This window comes from Bos mutus, chromosome 8 (assembly GCF_027580195.1).
Source record: "Bos mutus isolate GX-2022 chromosome 8, NWIPB_WYAK_1.1, whole genome shotgun sequence".
In the NCBI taxonomy this organism is placed as follows: Eukaryota; Metazoa; Chordata; class Mammalia; order Artiodactyla; family Bovidae; genus Bos; species Bos mutus.
The window spans coordinates 94,673,756-94,701,458 of NC_091624.1; the positions used below are offsets into that span (position 1 = coordinate 94,673,756).

The 27,703-nt window shown below is 43.3% G+C and overlaps 1 protein-coding gene across 2 annotated transcripts in view; it reads left to right on the plus strand.

Annotated features, from left to right (window-relative positions):
- TEK (TEK receptor tyrosine kinase) overlaps positions 1 to 27,564 on the plus strand; it is a 104,535-nt gene extending 76,971 nt beyond the window's left edge. The window contains exons 12-23 of one of the 2 annotated variants that reach the window (XM_005904802.2): positions 3,631 to 3,918; positions 5,891 to 6,190; positions 8,652 to 8,803; positions 10,411 to 10,621; positions 13,166 to 13,276; positions 15,356 to 15,546; positions 16,088 to 16,201; positions 20,670 to 20,740; positions 21,982 to 22,022; positions 23,512 to 23,608; positions 25,219 to 25,318; positions 26,552 to 27,564. In XM_005904802.2, coding sequence (XP_005904864.1) covers positions 3,631 to 3,918; positions 5,891 to 6,190; positions 8,652 to 8,803; positions 10,411 to 10,621; positions 13,166 to 13,276; positions 15,356 to 15,546; positions 16,088 to 16,201; positions 20,670 to 20,740; positions 21,982 to 22,022; positions 23,512 to 23,608; positions 25,219 to 25,318; positions 26,552 to 26,626 — 1,751 coding nt within the window. In that variant the 3' untranslated portion in view covers positions 26,627 to 27,564. Of the gene's footprint in view, positions 1 to 3,630; positions 3,919 to 5,890; positions 6,191 to 8,651; positions 8,807 to 10,410; positions 10,622 to 13,165; positions 13,277 to 15,355; positions 15,547 to 16,087; positions 16,202 to 20,669; positions 20,741 to 21,981; positions 22,023 to 23,511; positions 23,609 to 25,218; positions 25,319 to 26,551 lie in introns of both variants that reach the window. The other variant, XM_005904801.3, reaches the window with a different exon arrangement.
- Positions 27,565 to 27,703: the final 139 nt, after the last annotated feature.

Sequence of the window (27,703 nt, forward strand, 5' to 3'; positions counted from 1 at the left end):
CACTATTTCTTGAAGGATCAATATCAGTCAATAGCTATCAGTCTTCTATTGTGTACACTGAGGAGCCTTTGAATTTGTGAAATTTCCTTGATACTAACCTGAACTCCAGCTTTCTGCTACCCAGGTCCCCTCCTCTGAAATGTCTGAGTGAGTCCTTTTAAAGTTCTCTTAGTGTTGCAGTGTGCCTTGTGTATAAGCATTCTGTTCCTATCTCTTGGTCAGTGCTTTACAGTTTCAGGTTCACATTTATTTAATTCTTAGAATTGTCATCTTTCCCATTTTATAGATTGAAAAGTAGAGTCCCAGAGTGGTTAATAACTTGGCTATGGTGATGTATCAGATTCCTCATCATCATACTAGATCTTCAGACTTGATCCCTTTCTGTTTCTCCAGTTATTATTACTATTTTTTAACCTGGAGCCCAAAGACACCAAATCCTTCCCCGATTGATGAGTTTTCCTAGTTTTTGTCCATTTACTAAAGGCAGAAGGCTATCAGATGCTTTAGTGAGAAACTAGGAGAAGCGTCCAGCTCTTCTGCAAAGGCTGTGCGTTCCTCACACACTCTTCCTTCCACATCTCCCTCCCAGTGTTCATCTGACCAGCAGCATCCTTAATGAACCAAATGAAACTCGGGAGCTACTCTGATGCTTGTAGAAGCATTGTACAAGTAAGAAATGGCTTCCTGGGAACCCACCAGGTAGTAACACCAAAAGTAACACTGGCAAGGACTTCCCTGGCAGTCCAATGCTTGAGACTTTGCCTTCCAATGCAGGGCTGTGTGTTCCATCTCTGGTCAGGGAGGTAAGATCCCACTTGCCTTGCAGTCAAGAAACCAAAACATAAAACAGAAGCAAGATTATAACAAATTCAATAAAGACTTTAAAAACGGCCCACATTAAAAAAAAAATAAGATCTTAAAAAGAAAATAACCCTGGAAACTACATATGACTTAGAGGATAAAAGGAACCTCCATGACTATGATGCTAGGAGCCCCTGAAATGTCATCAGGTTGCTGCTACAAAGAAGAGACATTAAAACAAAACAGAGATGGTATCTTTTTTGGTTGATGGTTGTAACTTATTCTGTCCTAGGCCAGTGCTGATGAATCAAAAGGGGAAGGGCATAATCTGACTCAGATGGAAAGTATTTATGGAACAGAACATAAAACACTTAACAGCCCCACAGTGTGCTGTCTTCAGCTCTCAGAATATGTTCCAGCCAGGATGTATTCAGAGGGCTCTTGGAATATTTCAAAGTAGTTCTCAGGGGTGGGTGGGAAGGGAATTCTTAAAGGTTCATCTTTTCCCATCATTTGAATTTTGCTGATGTTTGTTTTTAAATTCATTTGGCAGTTGCACTTTGTATAAGTGTGTTGACTGAGTGGCAAAGGCCGGGAAGGCCAGGAGGGGAGGGGACAGGACACACTCTGAACACACGGCAGAAAGAGGGCAGGTAGGGAGGGGTGAAGGGTAAGCCGTGCTCTCAAAGGGAGGGGAAAGACAAAATGACCGTTTATGGGGCTGCTCCCCTGTACACGGCACAGGCTTAGAAGGTTTGCAGGTTTGCTGTAGACCATCAGCCCTCTTTCCCTCTGTTGTGTCGTTATAAGCCTGCCTGACCGTTCCAGGTGGCTTATTTTGGAACTTTAGAGAAGAGCAAAAGGAGGTGACGTCACCTCTCGCAATTTGCAAAGGCTATGGAGAAAAGACCAACGAGACCTGCAGCATGGTGCCAAGCAGGTGGCAGACCTGATTGCTGGTTCTCCCTCGTCCATGGGTGGTCAAAGCTGTTAGCGAGAGTCCCTCTCCTGAGGAGTGGAAATCGACACTTCTGTCACCTCTAACCAAGTTTCGCAGCCTTCTTACTTTATTTTTTATTTTTATTTTTTCATTTTATTGGAGTATAGTTGATTTACAGTGTTGTGTTAGTTCAGGTGTACAGCAAAGTGATTGTTATATATACATTCGTTTGTTTCCACCTCTTTGTATTATTATTTTTTAAATTATAACCCTCTAAAGAGCTTCTTAGACAGTTTTGTCCTTAAGACACCATCTCTGTTTTGTTTTAATGTCTCTTCTGCCATGAATTTTAATACCATAAATCTGTTTATATATTGTGGTCCTTCATAAACCATTGTAATTATCTAAAATTTTCTCATACCCCGAGGACCAATTTTTGCCCCGTTAGGAGCAGTAATGTCCCCACTGAAAATGCATGAGGAGAGGATCCCCTATTCTATGTTTTGAAAATACTGTATATCTGGAGTTTAAAATATCAGTGTGCTGTTACTAGTTGAAAACTTGCAGATTCCTTCTCTGTCCATTGACACAAGATAAGATAGGAAGGGAGGGAGAAAATGTTGATGGAACCCAAACACCTTCCAAGCATTTTCATCTCCATTATCTCATTTCTCCTCCTGAATCTGGAAGGCGAGTGTTTTTATTTCATGCTACATAAATTTTCCTAAGGTCACAGAACTAAAGGGGTATGCTTCTGCCTCTTTGATTTCACAACTCATGTTGTTTCCATTCAGTTACCTCTCTGGTGGCTCAGGTTCTCGGGGGTAATTATGGCCACACAGCCTGTGGTCAGAGCCAAACCTTGATGTGATCAGAGCCTGGCCCTGCCATCGCTGTGTTGTCATATGTGAAATTGTCCCTGCTAAGGGGATGTAACCCTGAAGTTGCTTTAAAACATACTGTTCAAAATGGGAACAGAAACACTGAATGCTCACCTGCAACCCCACAACCTTGGCAAATCCAGTGTTTCCAATTTTTTTAGTTTCCTTCCTCTTTCACCAATGGTAGACATAACTTTTTCCGAGTGGAAATTAGAATACTTCTCATGTGTTACAAGTTTTGGAGGGGCTTCTGTACTTTTCACAATAATCCTTTAATCCCTTGGATGGCTATATCATAATTTATTAAAGCATTTCCCTACTTTGAGCACTTAGGTTTCTTATGATTGTTTGTTATTATAAATAATGTTGTAAAGGACATCTTCATGTCCCTAGCCTTTTTGCTTCCTTTGAGTTATTTCTTCAGGATAAATCCCTGGTAGTCAGATTATACAAAGTATATGATCATTTCTAAGGCTCTTGAAAAATATTCCCAAGTTGTCCTTCAGAGGGGTTGTATTTTTGTCTTACAGTTACTCAAACTACACACTAATGTTTTAAAGCTTTGCTATTTTGGTAGGGGTAAAAAGTATTTCATGGCTGCTAGTGGCTGTTTCTGGAGAAGGCAATGGCACCCCACTCCAGTACTCTTGCCTGGAAAATCCCCTGGATGGAGGGGCCTGGTGGGCTGCAGTCCATGGGGTTGCTAGGAGTCGGACACGACTGAGCGACTTCACTTTCCCTTTTCACTTATATGCATGGGAGAAGGAAACGGCAACCCGCTCCAGTGTTCTTGCCTGGAGAATCCCAGGGACGGGGGAGCCTGGTGGGCTGCCGTCTATGGGGTTGCACAGAGTCGGACACGATTGAAGCCACTTAGCAGCAGCAGCAGCAGCAGCAGCGGCTGTTTCTTTGCTAGCTTGTATATTATTCTAGAAGCCAAGGTTGTCCTTTGGGGCTGTTGTTAGCTTCACTTCATATAAAAACGATGATCCTTCTGGTTTCTCCTAGGTCTTCCTCCTCCAAGAGGTCTCAGTCTCCTACCAAAAAGTCAGACCACTCTAAATTTGACCTGGCAACCAATATTCCCAAGCTCAGAAGATGACTTTTATGTTGAAGTCGAGAGGAGATCTGTGCAAATGAATAGTGATCAGCAGAATATTAAAGTGCCAGGCAACTTGACTTCAGTGCTGCTTAACAACTTACACCCCAGGGAGCAGTACATAGTCCGAGCCAGAGTCAACACCAAGGCCCAGGGGGAATGGAGCGAAGATCTCATCGCTTGGACCCTTAGCGACAGTAAGTAACTTGTGCTGCCCCAGCCTTGCCTGAATGACGCTTGGTGGCCGCCACTTAGATTTAGCTCCCATCACTTCAAGTCTGCTTCTTAGAAACCATGACAGGTAGTTAGTTGTAAGTGGAGGCCAGTGAGTGCCCTCCCCCCAACACCTCAAATCATTTTAGTGACCCGCAATATATATGAATGCTCCATATGTTTGGACTAACAATAATTCAGGCAGACCTGTCCTACAATTTACCTTTCCTGTTTTTAAAAAAGTTTGTTTATTTTCGGCTCTCCTGGGTCTTCGTGGCTGTGCACAGGCTTTTTCTAGTTTCATTGAGCAGGGGCTACCCTCTAGCTGCGGGGTGTGGGCTTCTCATTGTGATGGCTTCTCGTTGCAGAGCGGGGTCTCTCATGGCTCGCCAGCTTCGGTAGTTGTGGCACACAGGCCTAGTTGCTCCACGGCGTGTGGCATCTTCCCAGACCAGCGACTGAACCCGTGTCCCCTGCACTGGCATGAGGATTCTTAACCTCTGGACCACTAGGGATCCCTACCTTTCCTTTCAGTGGAGTTATTTATTAAGCAGATGGTGATTCATTATAGATAGATGTCTCCTAATCTTAAAAGCCAGGGAACTTTGCTTGAAAATCTGCAAAACAGATAATCCTTAGCATTACGGTATATATTTGAGAGCAATAAAACAACTTTTCTTTCAAACTGCTCTTCGGGCTCTTCTCCATTCAGATTGTCCATTAAAAATTAGTTGGAACTTCTAGGGTTCCTTTGTAGTCTTGAAAGCTTTTTCATCAGGAACCAGAAAGTTCTATTTGATTCCCTGCCATAGAACTGTCTGTGCATTTCAGAGTCCTTGGAAAGACCAGGTGTTTCTGGGTCACACCAACTATCACTAACACTGGGATCCTGTGGTCTCTTGTCAACTGCCAGAGTCTGAGTTTCTCTTCTGTAGCTGAGCCTCCACTTCCCCAGTAACAGGTGTACAAACTGGCTCTGGGTTTCTCCAACCAGTCTCTTCTTGTATCAATAAAATGTGGAAGTCTCAACCATTTTGTCAGTGTTTAGGCATGTCTTCTTCATCTTTAAAAAAGTTCTGTGACAGAAGTTATAGGCCGGTACAGAGAATAATACATAAAAATCTACATTTCTACAACCCAGAATTAACAACTGTTAACATCTTGCCATCTTTGCTTTCAGCCTTTTTTGTGAAAGTAATTCCACAATACAGATATATCAAAATCCTCTTTGATCATCATCCCTACTCTAATTCTCTCCCTGTCTCCCCAGAGACAACCAAAATTCTGTTTGTTAAGCCAAGATTATGTTTGTTATATATCTTTCCATTCAATATTGTATAATTTTAATACATTAAGTATACCTATAAGTGTGCAGATGCATGCATACGCTTCATCTTGCTTTTGGTATATGTCTACTAAGTGCTTAACATATTTTCTAACAAGTGCTTAACAAGGATAGTTCCTATGGGCTGGTGGCTAACTGCAAACTAATAGGAATCCTTATTTCTTCTACTTGAATCTATTTCTTAAAAGCTGTGTGACCGTGGCCAAGTCACTTATTGTCTCCAGGCCTCAATACTAACAGTAAGATTGTTATGTGGAGTCAATGAGTTACAATACTGAAAGGGCCTATGTAAATGTCAGCTCTCATAATCTTTGTTTTCCTCAGCATCAAGAAGAGTAGAATAGCAGTTTGTGGAGTAACAATTTCCGGGGTCTTAATTCAGTGTAAGGATGGCAAATATGTGATTTGTGTGTTGCCAGTTTCCCATATGTGGCCATGTTGTCAAGTCTGTGTTGAGTCCACCACAAACTGACTGGAGTTACCATCAGAGATAACATTGAGTAGCCATTCATGGTTTATGGGCTGACATTCATTCTCTCTTAAAAGCATAATAGTCAAAGAGATGGTAATGCATCGTAAGAAAAACATGTTTTTGTTTTTTTAATTTCTAGTTGTCCCTCCTCAACCAGAAAACATCAAGATTTTCAACATCACAGACTCTTCGGCTGTGATCTCTTGGACAATCCTGGATGGCTATTCTATTTCTGCTATTATCATCCGTTACAAGGTTCAGGGCAAGAATGAAGACCAGCACATTGATGTGAAGATCAAGAATGCCACCATCACCCAGTATCAGCTCAAGGGCCTTGAGCCCCAAACAGTTTACCAGGTGGACATCTTTGCAGAGAACAATATAGGCTCAAGCAATCCAACTTCTTCTCATGAACTGACGACTCTTTCTGAATCTCAAGGTTGGTAGAGTAGACAGGTATTTGCATATTATTATTTCTGGGGAGTACCAGAAAAGCCCCACTGTTTTAAGATATTTACTCCATATTCACATCTTGTGATACAATAGGCTTGTCCTTAATAGGCATCACCATCTCTAAAGAGGTCCTTAAGATGAAAATGCGCCTTGGAGGGATACCCTGTTGATCCATTTTCTATTATTAAGCCTTAAAGGAACTTAGCCCATCAGCAGTCCCCATCTAGCAGTTGAGAGTCTGAGGAATCTGAATGTGATTCTGTGGAAAAAGAAGACTAAGGACCCAGCTTAGTGGAGGAAGGCCTGTGCAGTGGTTCAATGGGAGGCTCCAGGAACCACACTCCATTCTTTCTCAAAATGAACTCTTCTTTTAACTTGGGTGATGCTATGCTATTCTGACTTGTCTTTTACTTTTTAGATCCAGGTTAGGATGGCTCTATGTCCATCACTAACCCCTACCTCAGAGAGAATAAGCTCTTTGAGACAGAGATCCTTCAGTGCCAAGCACAGGAGGCCAGTGTTTGTGCTTTTTTTAAATTGAAATACAGTTGATGTGCAATATTATGTTAGTTTTGAGGGCACTATGTAGTGATTTGACATTTGCATATATTATGAATGATCACCACAGCAAGGCTAGTAATTATCTGTCTCCAAACAAAGTTATTACAGTATTATTAGCCATATTCTATATGCTGTATATTATATCCCTGTGGCTTCTTTATTTCATAACTGGAAGGCTGTACCTCTTAATCCTCTCCAGTGTTTGTGGCTGGTAAAACCTGTTGAATGTAATTAGTGAACAAGGACACCACAGGTGGGAAGGGTTGAAGATTCTGGGAGACTTCCCTTTGAGGTTAGTCTGAAATTGCATGTCCTCACCCTCTGCACTGTACAGCTTGTTCAAGGGAATGTAGCTAGAGGGACTTGAGAAGGAATTGGTGATTTTTGCAAATTTATAATTCAGACCAGCCTATTTTTACAGAGAGTATCATAGCACTAAAAACTTCTTGGTTCTTTTGAGGGCTACCTAGGGCTTAAGAAATAAAATCCAACAAGCTCTGTTTTCAGTGCTGATTCTTTGGAATATGTTTGAAATATCCAAGGAATGTTGAGTCTGTAAATTACAGAGAATCGTAGTTTTCAGATGACAATCTTACTAAATGCATCATTTCTATAATTACTTGTGTTTTCATAGAACACATGCAGGCCCTAAATCCAAGCTACAAATAAAATACAAAGAGAAAAATTTAAAAACAAGATGTAACAAAACTAAAAACCCCTCACCATCCCATTTCAGACATCTCTTTATGCACACATGTGTGGAGATAGTGGGAAAGATAGCTAATCAAAAGAATAATTGTTGGATGAGATCATGCTGTACATGCTGCTTTTCATAAAAATACATTGAATTTAATTGTATTTTAATTTAAGCAAGGGAAAGAAGTGGAAGAGTTAAACCATAGTCTTTAATAGTCCATTTTGACCTGAGCCCTAAATTCAATAGTTTTTCTCTTTTCTCTATTCTTTCCTTCCTTCTTTGCTTCTCCCATTGGTATCCTCAGGTTGTTTTCAGCTCTTTAAAAGAACCCAAAGAAAAACCCAAATCAAAATATCTTACAGAGTCTGTGCTCTTAGCGTCATAGAGCTTGCAAGATTTTCTAGGTGGGGAAATTATTGTTCAGGGAAGTTTAGTTACTTTCCCAAAGTGATAGATATAGTTAGTCAGTCTCACTATTATGAGATAATATTCATCTGCTTGGGCCTGTACTTGGAAGTGAAAGTTGAACAAAGGGCAACAATTATTGATTAGCATCAGTTCAGTTCAGTTACTCAGTTGTGTCCAACTCTTTGTGACTCTGTGGACTGCAACACGCCAGGCCTCCCTGTCCATCACCAACTCCTGGAGCTTGGTCAAACTCACATCCAGCAAGTCGGTGATGCCATCCAACCATCTCATCCTCTGTCATCCCCTTCTCCTCCTCAATCTTTCCCAGCATCAGGGTCTTTTCCAATGAGTCAATTCTTCACATCTGGTGGCCAAAGTATTGGAGTTTCAGCTTCAGCATCAGTCCTTCCAATGAATATTCAGGACTGATTTCCTTTAGGATCGACAGGTTGGATCTCCTTGCAGTCCAAGGGACTCTCAAGAGTCTTCTCCAACACCACAGTTCAAAAGCATCAATTCTTTGGCACTTAGCAGCTTTGGTGATTAGCATGTTGACTTGTAAAAAGCCCTTTTGCACATTCCTTTGAACTTTTAACAGCCTGTGAGTCAGACTTGCCTCCAGTGAGTTCCAGACAATAACGGAGTAGCACTAGGTCACCTAGCAATTAGGTGGCAGGACTCAGGCTGCCATGATGTTCACATTACACTGTGACTTCTGCAAATGGTCGTGGCCTATCTCCCCATCTAGACTAACCTGCTGCTTCTCCTGCCTTCTGCTCAGCACCCGCAGACCTCGGAGGCAGGAAGATGCTGCTCATCGCCATCCTCGGCTCAGCGGGAATGACCTGCCTGACGGTGCTGTTGGCCTTTCTGATCATGCTGCAGCTGAAGAGGGCAAACGTCCAAAGGAGAATGGCCCAAGCCTTCCAAAATGTGGTAGTGTCTCATCTTCCAAGCAGTATTTTAAAGATATGGGTCAGAAAATTTACTTGTAAAGGAAGTATTTCCCTTAGGCAAGTTTCATCTTTTGTCTTCCATTATGAAATGGGAGATAACTAGCATGACTATATAAGTTCTTGTCCAATTCAGAACAATTCTGAGAGTGAAAAGGTTACTCTTAATAATTAAGCAGAAAACTAAGCCTAAAGCAGGATTACTGCCCCATCAAAAAGAGAATAGAGTCATCCTAGTGATAAGTCACCAGTGAGAGTAATCTTGCAATATAAACAACTGACCATTATTGTCAGTTGAAGGGCATGAGGGGAACCGTACCTCAGAGTGATAAGTCATGAATATTGATACTAGATCAATTTTCTTCACTTTTTTTTTAATTTCCAGTTTCCATTTTGTACTTCTAATAGTATCCCCCATATATATATGAATTATATCTACATGTGGATCGCCATCCCTGTGTACCCTTCAGTCTGCAGTCAGAGTTCATGGCACTCGGCACTACTTTTTTCTTTCATTTAGTAATTTTGACCAGTTGCAAGGGTTTACAAAGTCGTACTTTACTGACAGGCACCCCGTTTGAATCCTTGAGATAGTATAGCCTGAACATTTCTCTGTGATTTCGAGCTCTGTAAAATTAATCTGTACCCAACTTTACTGATTCTATATATGAAGCACTGAATACAGTTACGTATTCCAAATGAGGTAAATCTTCCTGATACGAGTCCCTGAGATGCCCTTCAGGCTGTCACTAGAGAGGAAGGTCCAGCAGGGGGTTAGACAGTGCTGGAGCTCATCATGGTACGGATGCTTTGTCCTGATACTGCCAGCAGTCACTGAAACTCAGGAGAAAAGGAGACACTATCTTGGGCTTGAGAGATTCTGAGCTTTAAGACAAGTGGGAGAGAGTGAGTAAGAGCCAAGGAGACCAAGATGAAGCTAGGAAAAAAGCTCTCACAGAGGCATGTCCTGTGACTTCTCCAAATAGATCTCTGAGTTCTTTACCAAACCAGAACTGAATAGCTGCTCATTTCACAGCAGGGTAGACCCTCAAGTGTGAGTAACTCAAGTGTGTGTTGTGACATACATGCTATTATCCTCCCCTCCCTCATCCCTGCAGGCATAACTAATCGATTGTAGCATGCTTTCCCACTGAGGCCTAGGATCATAGGCATGCAACTCTTTTGGCTGCCACTTCATCCAAGTGGGCCTATTGCTGCTGCTGCTAAGTCACCTCAGTCGTGTCCGACTCTGCATGACCCCACAGACGGCAGCCCACCAGGCTGCCCCGTCCCTGGGATTCTCCAGGCAAGAACACTGGAGTGGGTTGCCATTTCCTTCTCCAATGCATGAAAGTGAAAAGTGAAAGTGAAGTCTCTCAGTCGTGCCCAACTCTTAGCGACCCCATGGACTGCAGCCTACCAGGCTCCTCCGTCCATGGGATACCTATTAGATGAACCCTATTTCCATCTTCATTCTAGAATTGGGTATACTGTTTCTTTTTTTCACCTAGTGTGGGTACAAACCAGAAGGTATTATATACCTTAAAAATTATGAAAAATCCTGACACAAAACCATTATTTTTGTAGAGGGAAGAACCAGCTGTGCAGTTCAACTCAGGAACTCTTGCCCTGAACAGGAAGGCCAAAAACAACCCAGATCCTACCATTTATCCAGTGCTTGACTGGAATGACATCAAATTTCAAGATGTGATTGGGGAGGGTAATTTTGGCCAGGTTCTTAAGGCTCGCATCAAGAAGGATGGGTTACGGATGGACGCTGCCATCAAGAGGATGAAAGGTCAGTGCATGCCCCCATCAAGTCAGCATTTTACTAGGGTGGGGGGACAGTTTGACTTCCTGTTGAATCTTTCCTCTAAGGTCTCATATTCTTTTAAACAAAACATTGGCATGATGTTAGATGGAGCTGTCCTGTGCAGCTGAAGGTGATATTTCCTTTGAGGGTCAGGATGTAAACTTGAAGGCATGAGCTGTTTAGACGCCACTGTCTGGATTCACTGGGATGTGAGAACACAGACTCTCTGCCACACCCTGCTGACTTTCAAGAAGCGTTACTGTTTCTCTTAATGCAGTGGTTCTCAGCATTGATCACGCGTCCAAATCGCCTGGGAGACTTGTTAAAAAACAGACTCTTCAGCTCCACCCTATGGTTTCTGATTAAGCAAATCTGGCCCAGGGCCAGAGGGCTTGCATTTCTAATTAGTTCCCATGGGATGCTGAGTCTCAGAATTTGGAGACCACGCTTGGCAAATCACTATCTTCGTGCATTATCTACATCAGCTTTCCTGGAAATAGTTAGAAATGCATCTACTTGAGTTTTTCCTCCTTGCGGTTCTAATCTATTCAAATTTCTGGGGGTGATGCAGGGAAAAATTGGGGTCCCTAAACTTGCTCAGGGGCTCTTCTATACACTCAGGCTTAGAAACCATTGATCTATAGTCACAAAACTAGATCTTTTCCAGTTGTGTTCAAGACTGCTTAGGGCGCCCTCATTGAATAAGATCTTCCGAGAAAGCAGATTGACTTGTCCCCTGGCAGTACTAGCTGTCTTCTGTTGCGTGTGAAATGGCAGTTTACAGATGACTTGATTCTGAAGCTGCACTGTTGTTTTTACAGCACACAGGCTTGGCAAGTGATGTATTAGAGCCGGCAATGTAATTGCCGCTTTTATTGGGCAGCTCCATAATAAGGACTTGCTAAGGCTGCTGATGGGTTTTCCTTCTTCTTGACTGCAACATTAAGCCTAAGATGACAATTAACCCTAAATCTTATTAAGCCATCACTGCTTTCTGCATTGCTAGAAAACACATGTCAGGAAATGAACAAAACAAAATAAACACAGTATTATTTATGCTCAGAGACAGTAATGTTTCAAAACACACACACAGACACACACCCAGACAAACCCTACTAGAATCCAGAAATTCCTTTTCCTTTTCCAACTTTAGTCACAGGAGTTTTAGGAAGCAGTAAAAACGGTGAGAGGAGAGGGTGTAGAACTTTGTAGCATCAGTTTCTATGCTGATTGGGATCTGACCTGAGCTGATTGTCCATCTCATGTCCATGTAAAGAGGTAGAATAACTTAACAGCGCACCAGGGCAGAAAGTTTTGCAGGAAAAGTCATGTATGCTAAGAGGGCACTTACTGATGTGAACCAACAACCTATTACAAGGAGCTTTGCTTCTAAAATGTTCCTGAGGCATTGACCCTTAGGCTCCTGTGGTATAAACAGGGTACTAGACTTGGAATTGTTACTTGTCAGCCTCATGGGTCCCCTTAGCCCATATGAAACCTTCCCATAATTTTCAAGCATGGTCAGGCATGCACATGGCTACCAGCTCTCTATCACTCTTTCCCCCAATGTTATTTCTTCAAAAAGCAATCATAGCATACTGTCACCAACTCAAGGCTGACCAACCAGTTGCACATCAGCCAAAGAGTTTTCTCTTCAGCCTGACTGGTGATTCTGCCTCTGATCAAAGTGCTTATGGAGAGACAGAATGACAGGAACAGAAAGAAACGCAACTGTTTCCTGACTACGAAGCAACTTCTTTAAAAGTGTCATTGAAATTTAAATTTTTTCAGCAAGTCTGGCTTATGTGGGCTTCCCTGGTGACTCAGTTGGTAAAGAATCCACCTGAAATGCAGGAGACCTAGGTTTGATCCCTTCATCAGCAAGATCCCCTGGAGAAGGAAATGGCAACCCACTCCAGTATTCTTGCCTGGAAAATCCCATGGACACAGAAGCCTGGTGGGTTATAGTCCATGGCGTTGCAAAGAGTTGAACACAACTGAGCACAGTATTCTATTCTGGTTTATGTAAAAAGCAAAGTAAAATTATTATAATAAAGTAAGATGTGTTCACTACTGGCAATGTTTCACTAAAATTTTGGTGTTGTTCCTTGGCGTATTTGTCTCTGGAAAGCCAGGGTCTGAGAATGGACACAGCTCCATCTCAACCAGACCATTTCTCTGGATATCTGAGGGCTTCAGCAGTGGTTCTCAAACAGAGGTGATTTGGTTTCCAGGGGGGACACTTGGTGATGTGGGTACATTTTTGGTTGGGCTCCTGGTAACTAGTGGGTCAGGTCAGGGGGGCAGCTAAACATCCTCCTTGCCACAGGACAGCCCCCAACCACAAGAAGCATTGGCCCAAAATGTGGACAGCCAAGCCCCTGTGATAGAGCCACCTCTTCGATTTCGCTAACGTTTTCCAGACCCAGTGACAGCTGAGTGTACTTGAAGGTGATGGGGATCAGGGGGTACAGTTGTTTCTGATGAGGCATCACAGAAAGGGGTCACGACTCTTGACTTTCTTCCCAGAATACGCTTCCAAAGATGACCACAGGGACTTTGCTGGGGAACTGGAGGTTCTTTGTAAACTTGGACACCACCCAAACATCATCAATCTCTTGGGAGCGTGTGAACATCGTGGTAAGATGCTCTTTTCCTGTTTCTCCTGCCAGATTTTTTTAAAATAAGAAAGAAAATCAGGCACATTCCATATTGAAGTTAGGAAAGATAAGTCATCTAAGATTGCTACCTACTTTTTAAGTTGCAATTTCAGTCTGAATGTCTGGCCCCATGAATAGACTGTGCTGAGATGTGGAATGTTTTTGAAGGTGGGTCCCAAGGGTGAGTCTTTTGGCTTCTGATACAGTTCAATTAGTAATGCCCAAAGATACCCACAGCTCCTACATGCTCCCATCTTTGCTAATCCAGAGGTTTTCTCAGTCACTACTAGGTGGATGGAGGCTGCACTCTGTACCAGGAAAAGTGAAGTATGTTGGTTCTTCTTAGTTGACTTTTCATTCTCCCTCCAAACCCAAGTAACCAATACTCCAAATGTTAAATCTGTGAATGCCAATCATCTACTGTAATGGGAAAGGACTGGTGATACTTAGGTTAAACAAATAATAATAAGCCTATATCTAATAGTACTTTGTTTTTATCCAAAACAATTCCCTGTACAATTACATTGAAGCTTTCTTTACAACTATCCTATGTCACACATACCCTTAAGTTCAAATTATATTATTAATTCAAATGTTTATTGAGTATTTCCTATTGTAATGTGTGGAGTTAGCTGTGAATGAGTAGGTAATAAGAAACCTATGGATTTACCTCTGCATGCTACCTGGATTTGCAGCTCTAAATCCATGCTTACTCTTAATTTCTCATGGAAAAATTTACTCCAACGCAAAAGCTCCACATGGTAATTATTTGCAAACTTTACAACCTCTTGTTGACTTTGCAGCACAAATACCAACAATGGAAAAGAGACTACTTCCTTTTCCTCAATTTATTAAACTAAAAATACTGATACTTCAAACAATATATCATTCTGTGATCCAATAAGGGTGTAATTCTAAAAGCCAGATAATGTCTCTTAGGTTAAATAATGAAGTAATGACACTTATTTTTGAGCAATTTCCTGAGAACAGTAATCAGCATGGGACAGCAGTAAATGAATGTTTAAAAAAAAAAAAAACTTAGAGTGACAGAATATATGTCTTTTAAAAGTTTCCTCTATTGTCACATAGTTGGTTGATTGTTCAGTAAAGTGAGAAAATACCTTCATACCAGAATTGAGGTATATCTTTCCTTATAGTACAGCAGGATTCAGTGCTAGAAGCTTGCTTTTTTTTTTCTTTTTGAGAATCCTCACTTTCTTAGGATATCTTTGAAGTTTAAATTCATTTGACATAAGAAGTATATACCAAATAATTCACTTTTAAAAAATAGTAAAAGAGAGCACTATACTTTCATTGGCTCCAAAGATGAATAATTGTTATCAAAGCAGATTTCATCTCATTCAAAAAAGAAAAGGGAGGAAACTATTTAGAATAAAACTAAGACAATGAACCATACTTTCCTCTAGGAAAAATTTTATTTTTTTCCTAAAAGGTTGACATTTCTGGTTTCTGTAAGCAAAATTGCAATCCCTGACACTAGATTTTGCTGACCAGTGATGCACTCAACAATCTAATGACTTAGTCTGGATTTTAGGAAGGAGCAGAAGTCAGGAGAGAGAGAAAGTTTCCTAGTCTGGGTCCTTCTGCTTTGGGTATTTAATCATTTGTTTGTTTTAAAAAAATAACCCCAGGAGAAGCTGGATTCATACTGGAATAACATGTCTGGCTCATATTAGGTTCTCAGTCAATACAGAATAAAAACTAAAAGGTGCTGTGGACTAGCTCTCCTCGGTCATCTGGAGCAGATGCTTTGGTTTCATTCTACCCGTGTTCCCCAGTGGGTGAAGCACTCAGGGAGCCTGCTGTTCGGTAGGAGTGGAGAGGGGAAGCCTGAGTGCAGGCATGGCCCCCTTTTGCAGGAATGATGTCACTTGTTCTCCTCCTGTCCCCAGCATTACCCATATCGGTACCACTAGATGTGTTATTTTCAGACAAAATGGAATTTTATAAGCAGTCCCCGAGGACCAAAGCACATCTCAGAAATCTCACCGGGGTTTAGGGCTACTGATAGACTGATGCTTCCTCCCTTGCCCCACAGGCTACCTGTACCTGGCCATTGAGTACGCCCCCCATGGCAACCTCCTGGACTTCCTGCGAAAGAGCCGAGTGCTAGAGACGGACCCCGCGTTTGCCATCGCCAACAGCACTGCCTCCACACTGTCCTCCCAGCAGCTTCTCCATTTTGCAGCAGATGTGGCCCGGGGTATGGACTACCTGAGCCAAAAACAGGTTTGTTCTGGGAACCTTGCTTTGAGCATCTTTCTTCCAAAATTTTCTCTGATATCAGTTTAGATTTTTTTTTTCCCAGTTCACCTCTCTTCCTTAATTCCTTCTCAAACTCTCCCTAATTTTATTCTGTTTGTTAATATTCTATCTCGTTATATAGAAGTTCATGTTCCATGCTAATGGTGTGTTTATCTAGTGAATCTCATCATATGTATTTGGATGAGGTGCTTTCACTAGTATTAGCTTCAAGTAACTCCACATAACACACAAAGCAGAGGCCTTTCATGGTCATTGGAATATTGCATGATCTGGTGCTTCCTCCTGAAATGCTCCTCCAAAGACCTGTGGGTCGTTTGGCAGAATCCACTCACTGAGCATTTAGAAGAGGAACTAAAGGAAACTGGATTCTGGTAGCTTTTTAAAAACACTTTTTCATACTGTCGTCTAGATTTCCCAAAGCTCCTGCTCTTTGTGCAAACAAAATGAAGTGAAAAAGCAAATATGATGCTGAAAATATGACTTTTTTTTTTTTTTTTAATTTCAGTTTATTCACAGGGACCTAGCTGCCAGGAACATTTTAGTTGGTGAAAACTACGTAGCCAAGATAGCCGATTTTGGATTATCCCGAGGTCAAGAAGTATATGTGAAAAAGACGATGGTAAGTTCAGATGTTGATGAGACCCTTTCAGGGGCACCCTTCCCTGTCCTTAGGTTGCTTCTCTTAGAATTCCATCCTTCTGTGCTGCTGGAGGCCCCTGACCATTTCTGCCATTTCATAAGGCCTCAGCCCAGCAAATGTCCATTCTCAGTTTTGATACCTAAAATGTCTGGAGGGTCTGTATTTACCAGTGAAGAAGGCTCTGTCACACGTGGTGAAGTTGTTGAACATGCAAGCCTCGTGCTGGAGGGGCTGGGGTCCGTATCCAGCACAGACCCCCAAGTCTGGTCTCGTTCAGCATCTTCTGGGGAGCTCCCACAGTCCCCTTTTACACAGCAAATATAGGATGAGGGGAAAAAGACGTTTAACCTACTTTCTAAAACATTCAAGAAGTGAATCAACGAGGTTTCCTAAGTCACAAGGATGCTCTAGAAAGAAACTCATGAGTTGTAAATGCTCGTATAAGAGTTCCCTCTTTTCTGAATGTTCTCTGCTCATTCGTCAGTTCAGTCACTCAGTCATGTCCGACTCTTTGCAACCCCATGGATGGAAGCACACCAGGCCTCCCTGTCTGTCACCAACTCCTTGAGTTGGTGATGCCATCCAACCATCTCATCCTCTGTCATCCCCTTCTCCTCCTGCCTTCAATCTTTCCCAGCATCAGGGTCTTTTCAAATGAGTCAGTTCTTCGCAGCAGGTGGCCAAAATATTAGAGTTTCAGCTTCAGCATCAGTCCTTCCAATGAATATTCAGGACTGATTCCTTTAGGATGAACTGGTTGTATCTTCTTGCAGTCCAAGGGATCCTCAAAAGTCTTCTCCAACACCACAGTTCAAAAGCATCAGTTCTTCGGTGCTCAGCTTTCTTTATAGTCCAACTCTCACATCCATACATGACCACAGGAAAAACCATAGCTTGCTCATTCATCAAGCCCCCATCAAATACACTTTCACCTAATGATATCTAGCCTCCCAAGTAGCCAAATTTTACCTTCAAATAAAAGATCCCAGGGGAGCCTCACAGTGTTAGCAGAGAGAAGCTGGACTTGTTATGCTCTTGTTGCCCACCTGGAATCATAAAGCCCTGGAAATGCCACATCCCTGGACATTAGCTGGGCTTTCAACATGCCACCACCCTCTGCTTTCCCTGCAGTTGGGCAGTGCAGGGTGTTGGGGCTGACGCACCCTATAGTCTTTGCACGTGTTGGGTAGGTCTCTCTGATGGCATGGCTCTCCCAGCACTACTTGGGCTCAGCTTTCTTGGGATGACTCCAGTTCTTGTAACATATAGAGAGAGTCTTTTTACTTTTGTAGATATCAAATTGCCTCCTAGCAAGGCTCAAGCTTCTGTATTTATCCTCAAGCCTAGGTTTCCTTTCTTTTAAATATACTTATTTAATTACTGACAAGATAACACAGAAACAATATTCAAGAATGGTTTCAAGAGGAAATGATCCACAGTTCACAACCTTGACACAATTTATTTTTACTCTTTTCCTTCCACAAGCATACAGTCTTTTCCATAGTTATGATCACAGTGAACTTAATCGTTTTGGAACTTTCCACTCCCTTTTTTGATGAGGGTTTGAAGTGGGCGTCCTTTGGTTCTTAGAGAGTACCATGCCCCTTGTCCTTGATACTTACTGACATCAGCACCTCAGGAAGTCTCCCGTGACTCCCTGAAGGTTGGCTGCCAGGCAACAGTTTTTTCCCTAAACTTTTCAGATTCGCCCCTCTCAAAGCAGACCTTTCTCTGGAAAGTGGCTGGGCTGGTCTTACAGAAGCAGGACCCACCACTCATCCATCTGCTCCAGCTCTCCCCATTCCTCCTGGGCCACATGGGACCCTCTTATTTCCACTACAGAATCTCTCGCCTTCCTTCACTCTGGGGTTGGGATGCCGTGAAGAGGGAGTGCCACACGCATGCTAAGTCACTTTAAGTATTAGTATTAGTCGCTCAGTCGTGTCCGACTTTTTGCGACCCCATGGACTATAGTCCAGCAGGCTCCTCTGTCCATGGGATTCTCTAGGCAAAAATAGGAGTGGGTTGCCATTTCCTCCTCCAGGGGACCTTCCCAACTGTACATAGAGACTTCATTAATGTGCATTAGAGGATACCCCAGGTTAACTGTCATAGAAAACTGTCTCTTGAGCCTTTAAATTCTATACCAATTCTACACCTCCAGTTGGCCAACTGTTTGTTTCTTTAGCCGTGTCTAACTCTTTGTGACCCTATGGATTGTGGCCCGCCAGGCTCCTCTGTCCATGGGGTTTTCCAGGCAAGAATACTGGAGTGAGTTGCCATTTCCTACTCCAGGGGATATTCCTAACCCAAGGATTGAACCTGTGTCTCTTATGACTCCTGCATTGGCAGGTGGGTTTGTTACTACTAGTGCCTCCTGGGAAGCCCTGTGGTGATGAGAAGAGGTTAACACAGTTTAGCTCCATAATCCTACCCATTTAATTTGGTTACTTGCCTCAGTACCCCAAGGCTAAGGTTGGTTTGCTTGACATTTCATAAAGGTCAGGGATTTCTGTATCTTATGGGGTTAGGGGAAATGCTTAGAGGGGCGGAGCACTGGTTAGGGCTCTAGTGTATCTCCCAGTGGAAGGGCAAAGCGTTCAGTAGCAGCATGGCGTCTGGGGAGGAAAAGGACTTGGTGAAGGTAGGGGAAGGAAAGAGAAGGGATTGGAGAGAAGCAAGCTCCCAGCAAGAAGGGTGCAACGTAGCACATTACCAACAGAGGGCAGAGTGGCTACTCTCTGGCTTACTACGGAAGTCAGAGATTGTCGATTCCTAGATTGTCTGGGAAACTTTTAAAAAGACAGGTGCCAAGTCCTACCACTTAGATATTTTGATTCAGTTATTGTAGAGAGAGCATCCTGCATTAGTTTTTACTTCTCCCAGGGCGATTCTAGTACTGGAAGTGTTGCAAAATAATGTACTTAAGTGATTTGGGGTTTTACTACCATTGATTAATCTATTGATCCCCTCAGCGTGGATTTATTTATTACTACAATGTTTCAGCTTGTGCTGGGCTTGGGGATAATATTAAGACACAGTGTTCTCCCTCAAAGAGCTCAGAGACACATAACAATCAACTGTAATGGTGGAGAAGGCTGAGAAGGAGGAAAGTGCAGGTCCCTCGGGAGCTCAGAGGACGCACAGTGAAGCTTTCCAGTAACTGTGACACAGATACTGGAGGCGTGAGGATGAAGTGCAGGACCTGGTGGATGCAGTGTATATATAAGAACCGAGAGGCAGAGGAAAGCACCAAACTTTGGGGAATTAAGAAAGTCAGTTATGAAAAAAAGAAACTCAATATGACTAGGGGGTGATGCAAAAAAGAGGAAGAGTTAAAACTCAAGGCTGGAGGAGGAAGTGGGGATAAGGTCTTGAAAGCTTTGGATGCCAGCTTTTGGAGATTCAGCTAAGGACTGGGGATGTTGTAACCAGAGTGATAGTACAGAATTTTAAGGACAGGAACCACATGTTTGGGTTCGCCATTTAGAGTGAGTGTGGTGCAGAGAACAGGTCATTAGGGAGTGGAATCAGAGGCGGGGAGATGAGCGGAGAGGTGGTTGTCAGCAGGCAGGTGGAGATGGTGGTGGCCTGAACCGAGGTGACAGCAGCAGGGACAGACAGATGTGGACATATCAGAGCGGTCACACAAAGAATGGAAAGGCGTGCATGGAAATGAACAACTAGGAGATACGGGGTCAGAGGCCAGCAAGCGGGAGTACATGAGAGCAGGGGCCAAACAGGAAATGCAGACAGCTCTTCCCATCCCCCAGTGTGAAGGAGAAGAGAGTGACAGGTGGCAGGTGGAGGCGAGGACATAGAAGGGAGCAGATGTTGAAGAGAACACAGCATGTAGACGTGAGGAACGTCCCTGGTCTGCATTGGTAGAAGTCATCACCACATAGCTGACTCACATGCACTCTCTGCCCTTTGGCCTGAAGTGCTCTTTCCTCCCCCATCCACCTGGTGGTACCTACACATCTTCTAGAACTGAACTCGTGTGTCTCCTCCCCTGGAAACCCTTCCAGCCTCTCCTCCAGGCTTTTGGTCTCCTCCCACCACCTCAGGCTTTCCCACATTATAGCCTAATCCTCAGTTCCTATGCCCATCTCTCTTTTCAAACCTCTGAGCACCTCTGACAGCCACGAAGTGAATAATTGTATGACCACTGAAAGGACACACACATACACACACACATCATTTTTCTTTACATGAAACTGTGGTAGTAACCCCTTGAGGTAAGTGGAGCTTACATAATTTGCAGGACTTTGAACTTAAAAAAACAGACTTGTGGGTGGGACATGCAAAAATATCCCGACTCTGCCATGCCTTCTGTCTGGGGACCTCCCTGAGAACTGGGGTGAGCCCCCCCAGCTTCAGGCCACCGATGAGCCTTGGGAAGGGGCCCCTGTTGAGCCTAAGCAGCCTCTTACATTGTATTCTCCAGGGAAGACTCCCCGTGCGCTGGATGGCGATCGAGTCACTAAATTACAGTGTGTATACGACCAACAGCGACGTGTGAGTAAGCCTCTCACTGCTGAGGGATTTTTTTTTTTTTTTTTTTGGACCCAGAAAAATATCCATTTGACAAAGGTTTTGAAGAGAAGCAGGAATATTGCATCCCTCTGTGGAATAAAGCTAATCACTAAGCCCAGGAAATAAATTAACAGACTGAACGAAGCCACAGAGGAAATGATTTCCCCTGATGGCAGGCTTTGGGTTTATTTCTGCACGTCGGGGAGTGACTTCAAGTGGTTAATTCTTTATTTCCTTAAGAGTCAGGGGCATCCTGGCCTTCCTGTGACTCCGTTGCCCAGACTGTCTTCGGCACAAGGACCTAGATCCGAGGAGGTGGCCCAGAGTAGCTGCTGGGGGTCGGAAGTGTCAGGGACAGAAGGCAGTCACACATGCTAAGTCACTTCAGTCGTGTCCGACTCTGTGCAACCCGACGGACTGTGGCCCACTTGGCTGCTCTGTCCATGGGATTCTCCAGGCAAGAGTACGGGAGTGGATTGCCATGCCCTGCTCCAGGGATCTTCCCGACCCAGGGATTGAACTCACAACTTTTATGTCTCCTGCACTGGCAGTCAGGTTCTTTACCACTAGTGCTACCTGGGAAGCCCCACAGAAGGCAGTCAGTAGGGCCCATCTCCGTTTGCAGCCTGCGTGACGAGTCTCAGGCTGGTGGCAGGGGAGGAAGTTTTGGGATTGAGACCTGAGCCCTCTTGCCCACATTCCCTATTTTCAGGAGGAAGAACAGGCCCAGAGGGTTGGGTTGACTCATTTGAGGGTGGGGTGGGGGGAGAGTTGTTATGCCTGGGGATGGGGGGAGGTTGGGCGGTGACTGTGTTCTCTCTGTGTGCCTTCATGTCATCTCTGTGTAACTTTGAGGCAGAGATGGGTGTCCTCACTTTTGGAAGAATACAGTCAGAGGCCTCAGCAGTTCCAGTCACTTGTCCCATGTCACACAGAGATGAGATCGGATGCAAATCTGTCTGGCCTAGAACCCCCTGCTTTCTGTAGTGTCAGCCTGCATTCTCTACCTAAAGCAAGTGGGGGCTTTGCCAGTGTTCCCGTTACAATCCTTCCATTGGCCAAAGGGGAGATAAACACACGCTCTGTGTAAGACCCAATCCTAGGAAAAAGACATGGAACTTGCCCTCTTCTGACCTAGAGTCAGTTGCCCCAGCTCTGGGGGCAGAACGCTGACTGGCCAACGCGTGCGCTGATTACTGTTTTCTCTTTCATCCCTTCTGCAGATGGTCCTATGGTGTGTTACTGTGGGAGATTGTGAGCTTAGGTGAGTATCCTTGTCCACCTACCAGGTGAAGCTCTGCACAAACGGAGTGGGCCCCCCCTGTGCTCCTTCACCATCTCCTTTCATGGGTAACATTCGGATTCGGTGCTGACAGATGCCACTTGGGAAAAGAACCTTGCGGGTTTCCTGCATGAGTGTGTTTATCCCCATGGCTCTCTTTGTGAAAGCCCAGTGTCTAAAGTCACATTTAACACTGATGACCTGGTAGCCAAGAACTTCATTCTAAGTTGTCTCCACGTGTGCACAGATGTCATAAAGCTGTTATAAGTTTTCTTCTGCAACTTTAAGACAGTATATTGTACTGCTACGACAAGTCACATTTTCAAAGGCCATTTATTTTTAAATTGTATTAAAGTATAGTTGATTTAAAGTTAATTTCTGCTGTACAAAGGTGACTCAGTTTTATGTATGTGTGTACATAATTTTCCATATTCGTTTCCCTTATGGTTTGTCACAAGATATTAAATATAGTTCCCAGTGCTATACAGCAGAACCTGTTGTTTATCCATCCTATATGTAATCGTTTGTTTCTGCTGATTCCGAGTTTCCATTTCTTCTCTCCCCCATCACTTTTCCCCCTTGGCAATCACAAGTCTGTCCTCTGTGAGTCTGCTTCTGTTTTGTAAATAAGTTCATTTGTCATATTTTAGGTTGCACGTGAGTAATACGGCAGTTGTCTTTCTCTTTTTGACTTATTTCACTTAGTAGGATAATCTCTAAGCCCATCCATAGTGTCACAAATGGCATTATTTCACTCTTTTTGATGGCTGAGTAATATTCCTGTGTGTGTGTGTATACCACATCTTTTATCCATAAATGGACATTTAGATTGTTTCTATGACTTGGCTATTGTAAACAGTGCTGCTATTAACAAAGGGATGCATGTATCTTTTTGAATTACACTTTCATCTGGATATATGTCAAAAGCCATTTAATACCATGTGAAAATGTATATGCCAAAAAGCAGAAAATTTTCACATAAGCCATAATTTCAGTTTTATAAATATCACACATAAAAAAAAACTGGAAAGACCATACAGGATTTTTTCAAAGTAGTTTTTTCATTATTTTTGTACTTTCCACAATAAAAATATATTGCTTTTCTAGTTAACATTGGGATGGTAACTATGATAGATAAAATAGGAATTGCATTATGTAAATACAGATTCCAATTGGGAAAAAGATCCATGTCATTGGTACACTGGTACCATGGCAAGAGACATGCTGCGTGTAGACAGACTTGGGGACGAGCAAGGGCCAGAAGGAAGCAGTGGCCGCACGGGGGCACGGTCTGTAGCCAAGTCCAGCTGTGACGTGCAGTGGGTTTGCCCCAGAGGATGACGACTCTGGGTGCTTATCGTTGCTTGACTCACGCCCCTCTTCCAGTCCCTTGGCTGTAGAGCCCCAGGGCAGGAGACAGTGCCTTCTGCATCCAAGGGGGGCTCAGGGCGCACCGTTTCCTGTCTTCCAGGCGGCACCCCTTACTGTGGGATGACGTGTGCAGAACTCTACGAGAAGCTGCCCCAGGGCTACAGACTGGAGAAGCCGCTAAACTGTGACGACGAGGTGTAAGTCAGGCCTCCCTCAGGGCCATTCTGTCCTAAGCTCCCCTCTGTATGTTTCCTGAACTGACTGTAATGAAGCAGCTATCTGATACATACAAATATGTATGTATGTGTACACACACAAATCCCAGTCAGAAACAAGAGTCTATGTGTCTAGGGGGACATTTCCCTCAGAAAACTCAAGCAAGATTTTTGAGTTCAAGATTTCAGAACCTTGAAACTAAGACTGTTAAGCAATGGGCAGGAAATAAAGAGTTTTCCAGGCATAGAAATTCAGGTGGAATTTAAAGTGGTGATTCTTGGCTGAATCTTAAGGTTGAAATGAGAAGGGGAAACACATACAGAAAAGATTTGTATGAATAATTTATGAATTTAATTATAATCTATGAATACATGTATTCATAAATTCATGAAATTATCCATGAATAAATGTATGAAACCTTGAGACTAACTTTGACGGTAGAGATTTCAGAGCAGTTACACTAAAGAAGATAAGCTTTTCTTTATAAAAGCTTGCTTCTAAAGGGCTTATTTTCCAGGAATATATATTCTTATTCCTGGAAAGAATGCTTCTCTAGTGATGTTGCCATTCCCAGAACCAACTGATGTCGTTGCTGCCTAAATGACATAATATGAAGAGTGCAAGGCTCTAGGCTGAACAAGGAATTGATTGTCCAAACCAAGCCACTTCTAAGAGTGGATGAGGGTAAAATATAAACCTAGACCATCGTGGGAAAACCTGAATGCACTCAAGCCATCACTGGACCAAGTCCCTGAATCCCACCTTTAAGGAGTGATGTTTTCACTGCTTTAACTCACTTAGGAAACTTCTGTTAAAGGATAAAGTCTTCTAGAATCTCTACCACCCCAGGCTGATAGCTGAGAGCCTTTTGTGCACTATGGTTGCCAGTGAGAAACCAGCCTGTTAAGCATGTGAAATCTTGAGCCCCGCTCTCGGACATGACTCTGTAAATCTGGAGTGGGTCCCAGGAATCCACGTTTTAACAATACAGGTAGTTCTGGCCACACTGGAGAAAGACCTTAGACTAGCACTTCGTAAACTGTGTTTGTGGAATGTGTGAGACATAAATTAATAACACAAGGGGAAAGAGTTCTGTGATCAGTTGTGTTTGGGAAGCTTCTATGTTAAACCTGGTTTAAAAGGTTGTTGGTTTTTACTAGAATGACTTCACGATTTCACAAAGTCAGTCACTAAGAGGGAGGTGTGATAGGTAGCATTTTGCAAATTTATTTGCGCACAGAGCCAGCTTTTAGAAATGAAACACTGACACTTTGAGAGATGTAATACTCTGAGGGAAAGCCTACCCTAGACACACAACTCAGTTCTTCCCAGATGATCAGGATAGCTGAGACCAAGATCTCTTGGGAATGGTACCCAAAGTAGGCACTAGATCCACTGGGAGAAGAAAGGAGATGTGGCTGGGGAGGCGGGAGGCCTCCTAGAACCTTCCTAGCTGTAGTACTTCTGTCCTCTGCTGGCTAAGCGAGATGACCATGCATTGTGTGGCTACATTCTCTTTTATTCCAAACCCTGCACCTGGCTGTGCCCAGGACTAAAGCACAGTTGGACACTAAACACTCTGTTTTCAAAGGTATGATCTCATGAGACAGTGCTGGCGGGAGAAGCCTTATGAAAGGCCCTCATTTGCCCAGATCCTGGTGTCCTTAAACAGGATGTTAGAAGAACGAAAGGTGAGTATGGAACTCAAGGCGTGGGTTCTTTCATTGGAATTCCTCATGTGTCCATTGTGGTTAATAGTGGATACAGGTCAGCAGGTTCTTTTGAACCAACCTGAGGTGCTACAGGGCCATAAAAGATGCAGACTCAACTTTGAGAAAGTTACAATTTTGGAGGAAACCAGATTCCTATATAAGATATAGTCAGACACTGTAGAACAACATACAGAACTGGCTTGTCTGAGCTAGACGGAATCTTAAATCTGTCATACAGCCTGACCCTTTCATTCTAGAGATGAAGGAGCATACTTAGAAAGGAGAAAGTGACTTGCCCAGGGACAAACGGGAGAGCGACAAGAATGCGGGCTTCAGGTTACCACGGGGAGGGTCAGGAATTCCGTAAAAACTTGTAGTGGATAGTTAATTGGCTACACAGATCTGAGGTTCAAAAGGTAAATCTAGGTTAGGGAATTTGGAAGTCATGGAAGATGCTCAAAGTCATCAAAACCCAGTTGGCAATGAAAGCAGAGATGTGGGTGAGGTCACACAGCTGGAGATGTGAAGATGAGCAGCAGAGGAAGGGGTCTGGGAGGATGTGGTGCATGTCAGCAAGGACCAGTGAGAGACCATGGGATAGAGAAGCCAGGAGGCTGAAAAAAGTGAGAGGAAGAAATCTTACTTGCAGAAGTCAAGGGATGCTTTTCAGGAAGAAAGTGGTTAAATACAACAGAGGGAATGAGGAGAGAGAAATATCCCCCATCCCCAGTATTGGTATTTTGGGGCTTTTGGAGGAGGGCATGGCAACCCACTCCAGTATTCTTGCCTGGACCATCCCCTGGACAGAGGAGCCAGATGGGCAGCAGTCCATAGGGTCGCACAAAGTTGGACACAACTGAAGTGACTTAGCAGCAGCAGCAGGTGGTGCCAAAGAATCCACCTGCCTATAACATAGAAGCTGCAGGAGAGGCGGGTTCAGTCCCTGGGTGGGGATTCCATCCCTGGGTGAGGAAAACTCCCCTCAAGTAGGAACTGGCAACCCACTCCAGTATTCTTGCCTGGAAAATCCCATGGCCAGAGGAGCCTGGTGGGCTACAGTCCACGGAGTCACAAAGAGTCAGACATGACTGAGTGCACAGCATCTGTATTTGAGCTGAGACAAGCTAAGGAAGCTGGGGTATGACCGTAACTGCTCCCAGCGGAGGCAGGACTGAGCCGGCTCGTGTCTCTGAACCACTCTTGTTCTCCTAGACCTATGTGAACACCACACTTTACGAGAAGTTCACCTACGCGGGGATCGACTGTTCTGCAGAAGAAGCAGCCTAGGACCGACCACTTTCATCTGTATATTCTGTTTCCCCTTCACCGGCGTGAGAGACCCTTCATACCTTGATGCTCAGCGAGCAAGCCTCTGCCAAGAGAGGTGACAGAAAATGGACATGTATATAGATTGTCGCTTGCCTGGGACTTTGACTGTAAGACCCCTGTGTGAATCTGTAGCACCTTCTGACTAGGACTGTATATACTATTTTGAGTAAGAATGTGCTGGAATCAGAATGCCTGTGGTTTCATATACAATAATATATTTTTCTAAAAACATGGACTTTATGGGAAGGTGTGAGAGTACAGTTACTGTAATGCATAACTCATTGTCCTAGATATTTTTTTTATATTTACCTATATATTGGATGCTCTAAGATGTTTCACTGTGTAGAAGAAAATACTATTAGTAAACCTGTCGGCACAGGTGAGAAAAAGGAGGGGAAAGGTATGAGTTCTAACAGGACATGGATTTAGGTCTCTTAAATGTTAACCTAAGTGATGTAAAGAGCTTTTTCTATCTCTAAATATTCCCCCTCACCTGTAGAAGCCATCCTGATTCCTTTGTTAATTTGACAACTTTTTCATGTGTTTCCAGAGCCAACAAATCAGTCCTAAACGTAGACACTAAAAAGCCAACTTAAATCTCATTCCTTAGAAGCCTAAGAACATTAAGAAGTGTTAGTTTGATAAGCTAAGAGGCTTTAGTTTCTCAGATAACATCGATGTGTTTGTTAAGAAATTAAAACAGGAAGCTTGTAGTTATATTTGGGAGACATGTGACATGTATCATAGCAGATTAACATCCCTACCTGTCTTGCACATTGTAAAAAGTTCTAGTTTTGATCAGGTGTGAGTTTACCATTTATATTGTAGGCACATGCTATACTGAGATCATATAGTAAGTGAATAAATGTCTTGCCTACCCACTTTTTGTCTAGGAATGTGTCTCATAAGTAATACCAACCGTCTCTATTATACTTTCAAGAAAACACTTTATCATCCTCTAATGTGGTGGCAATACGCAGACAGCAGTTGGTGAGTATATTCAACCAGATGTATCAGAAGCTCACAAGATTAGAA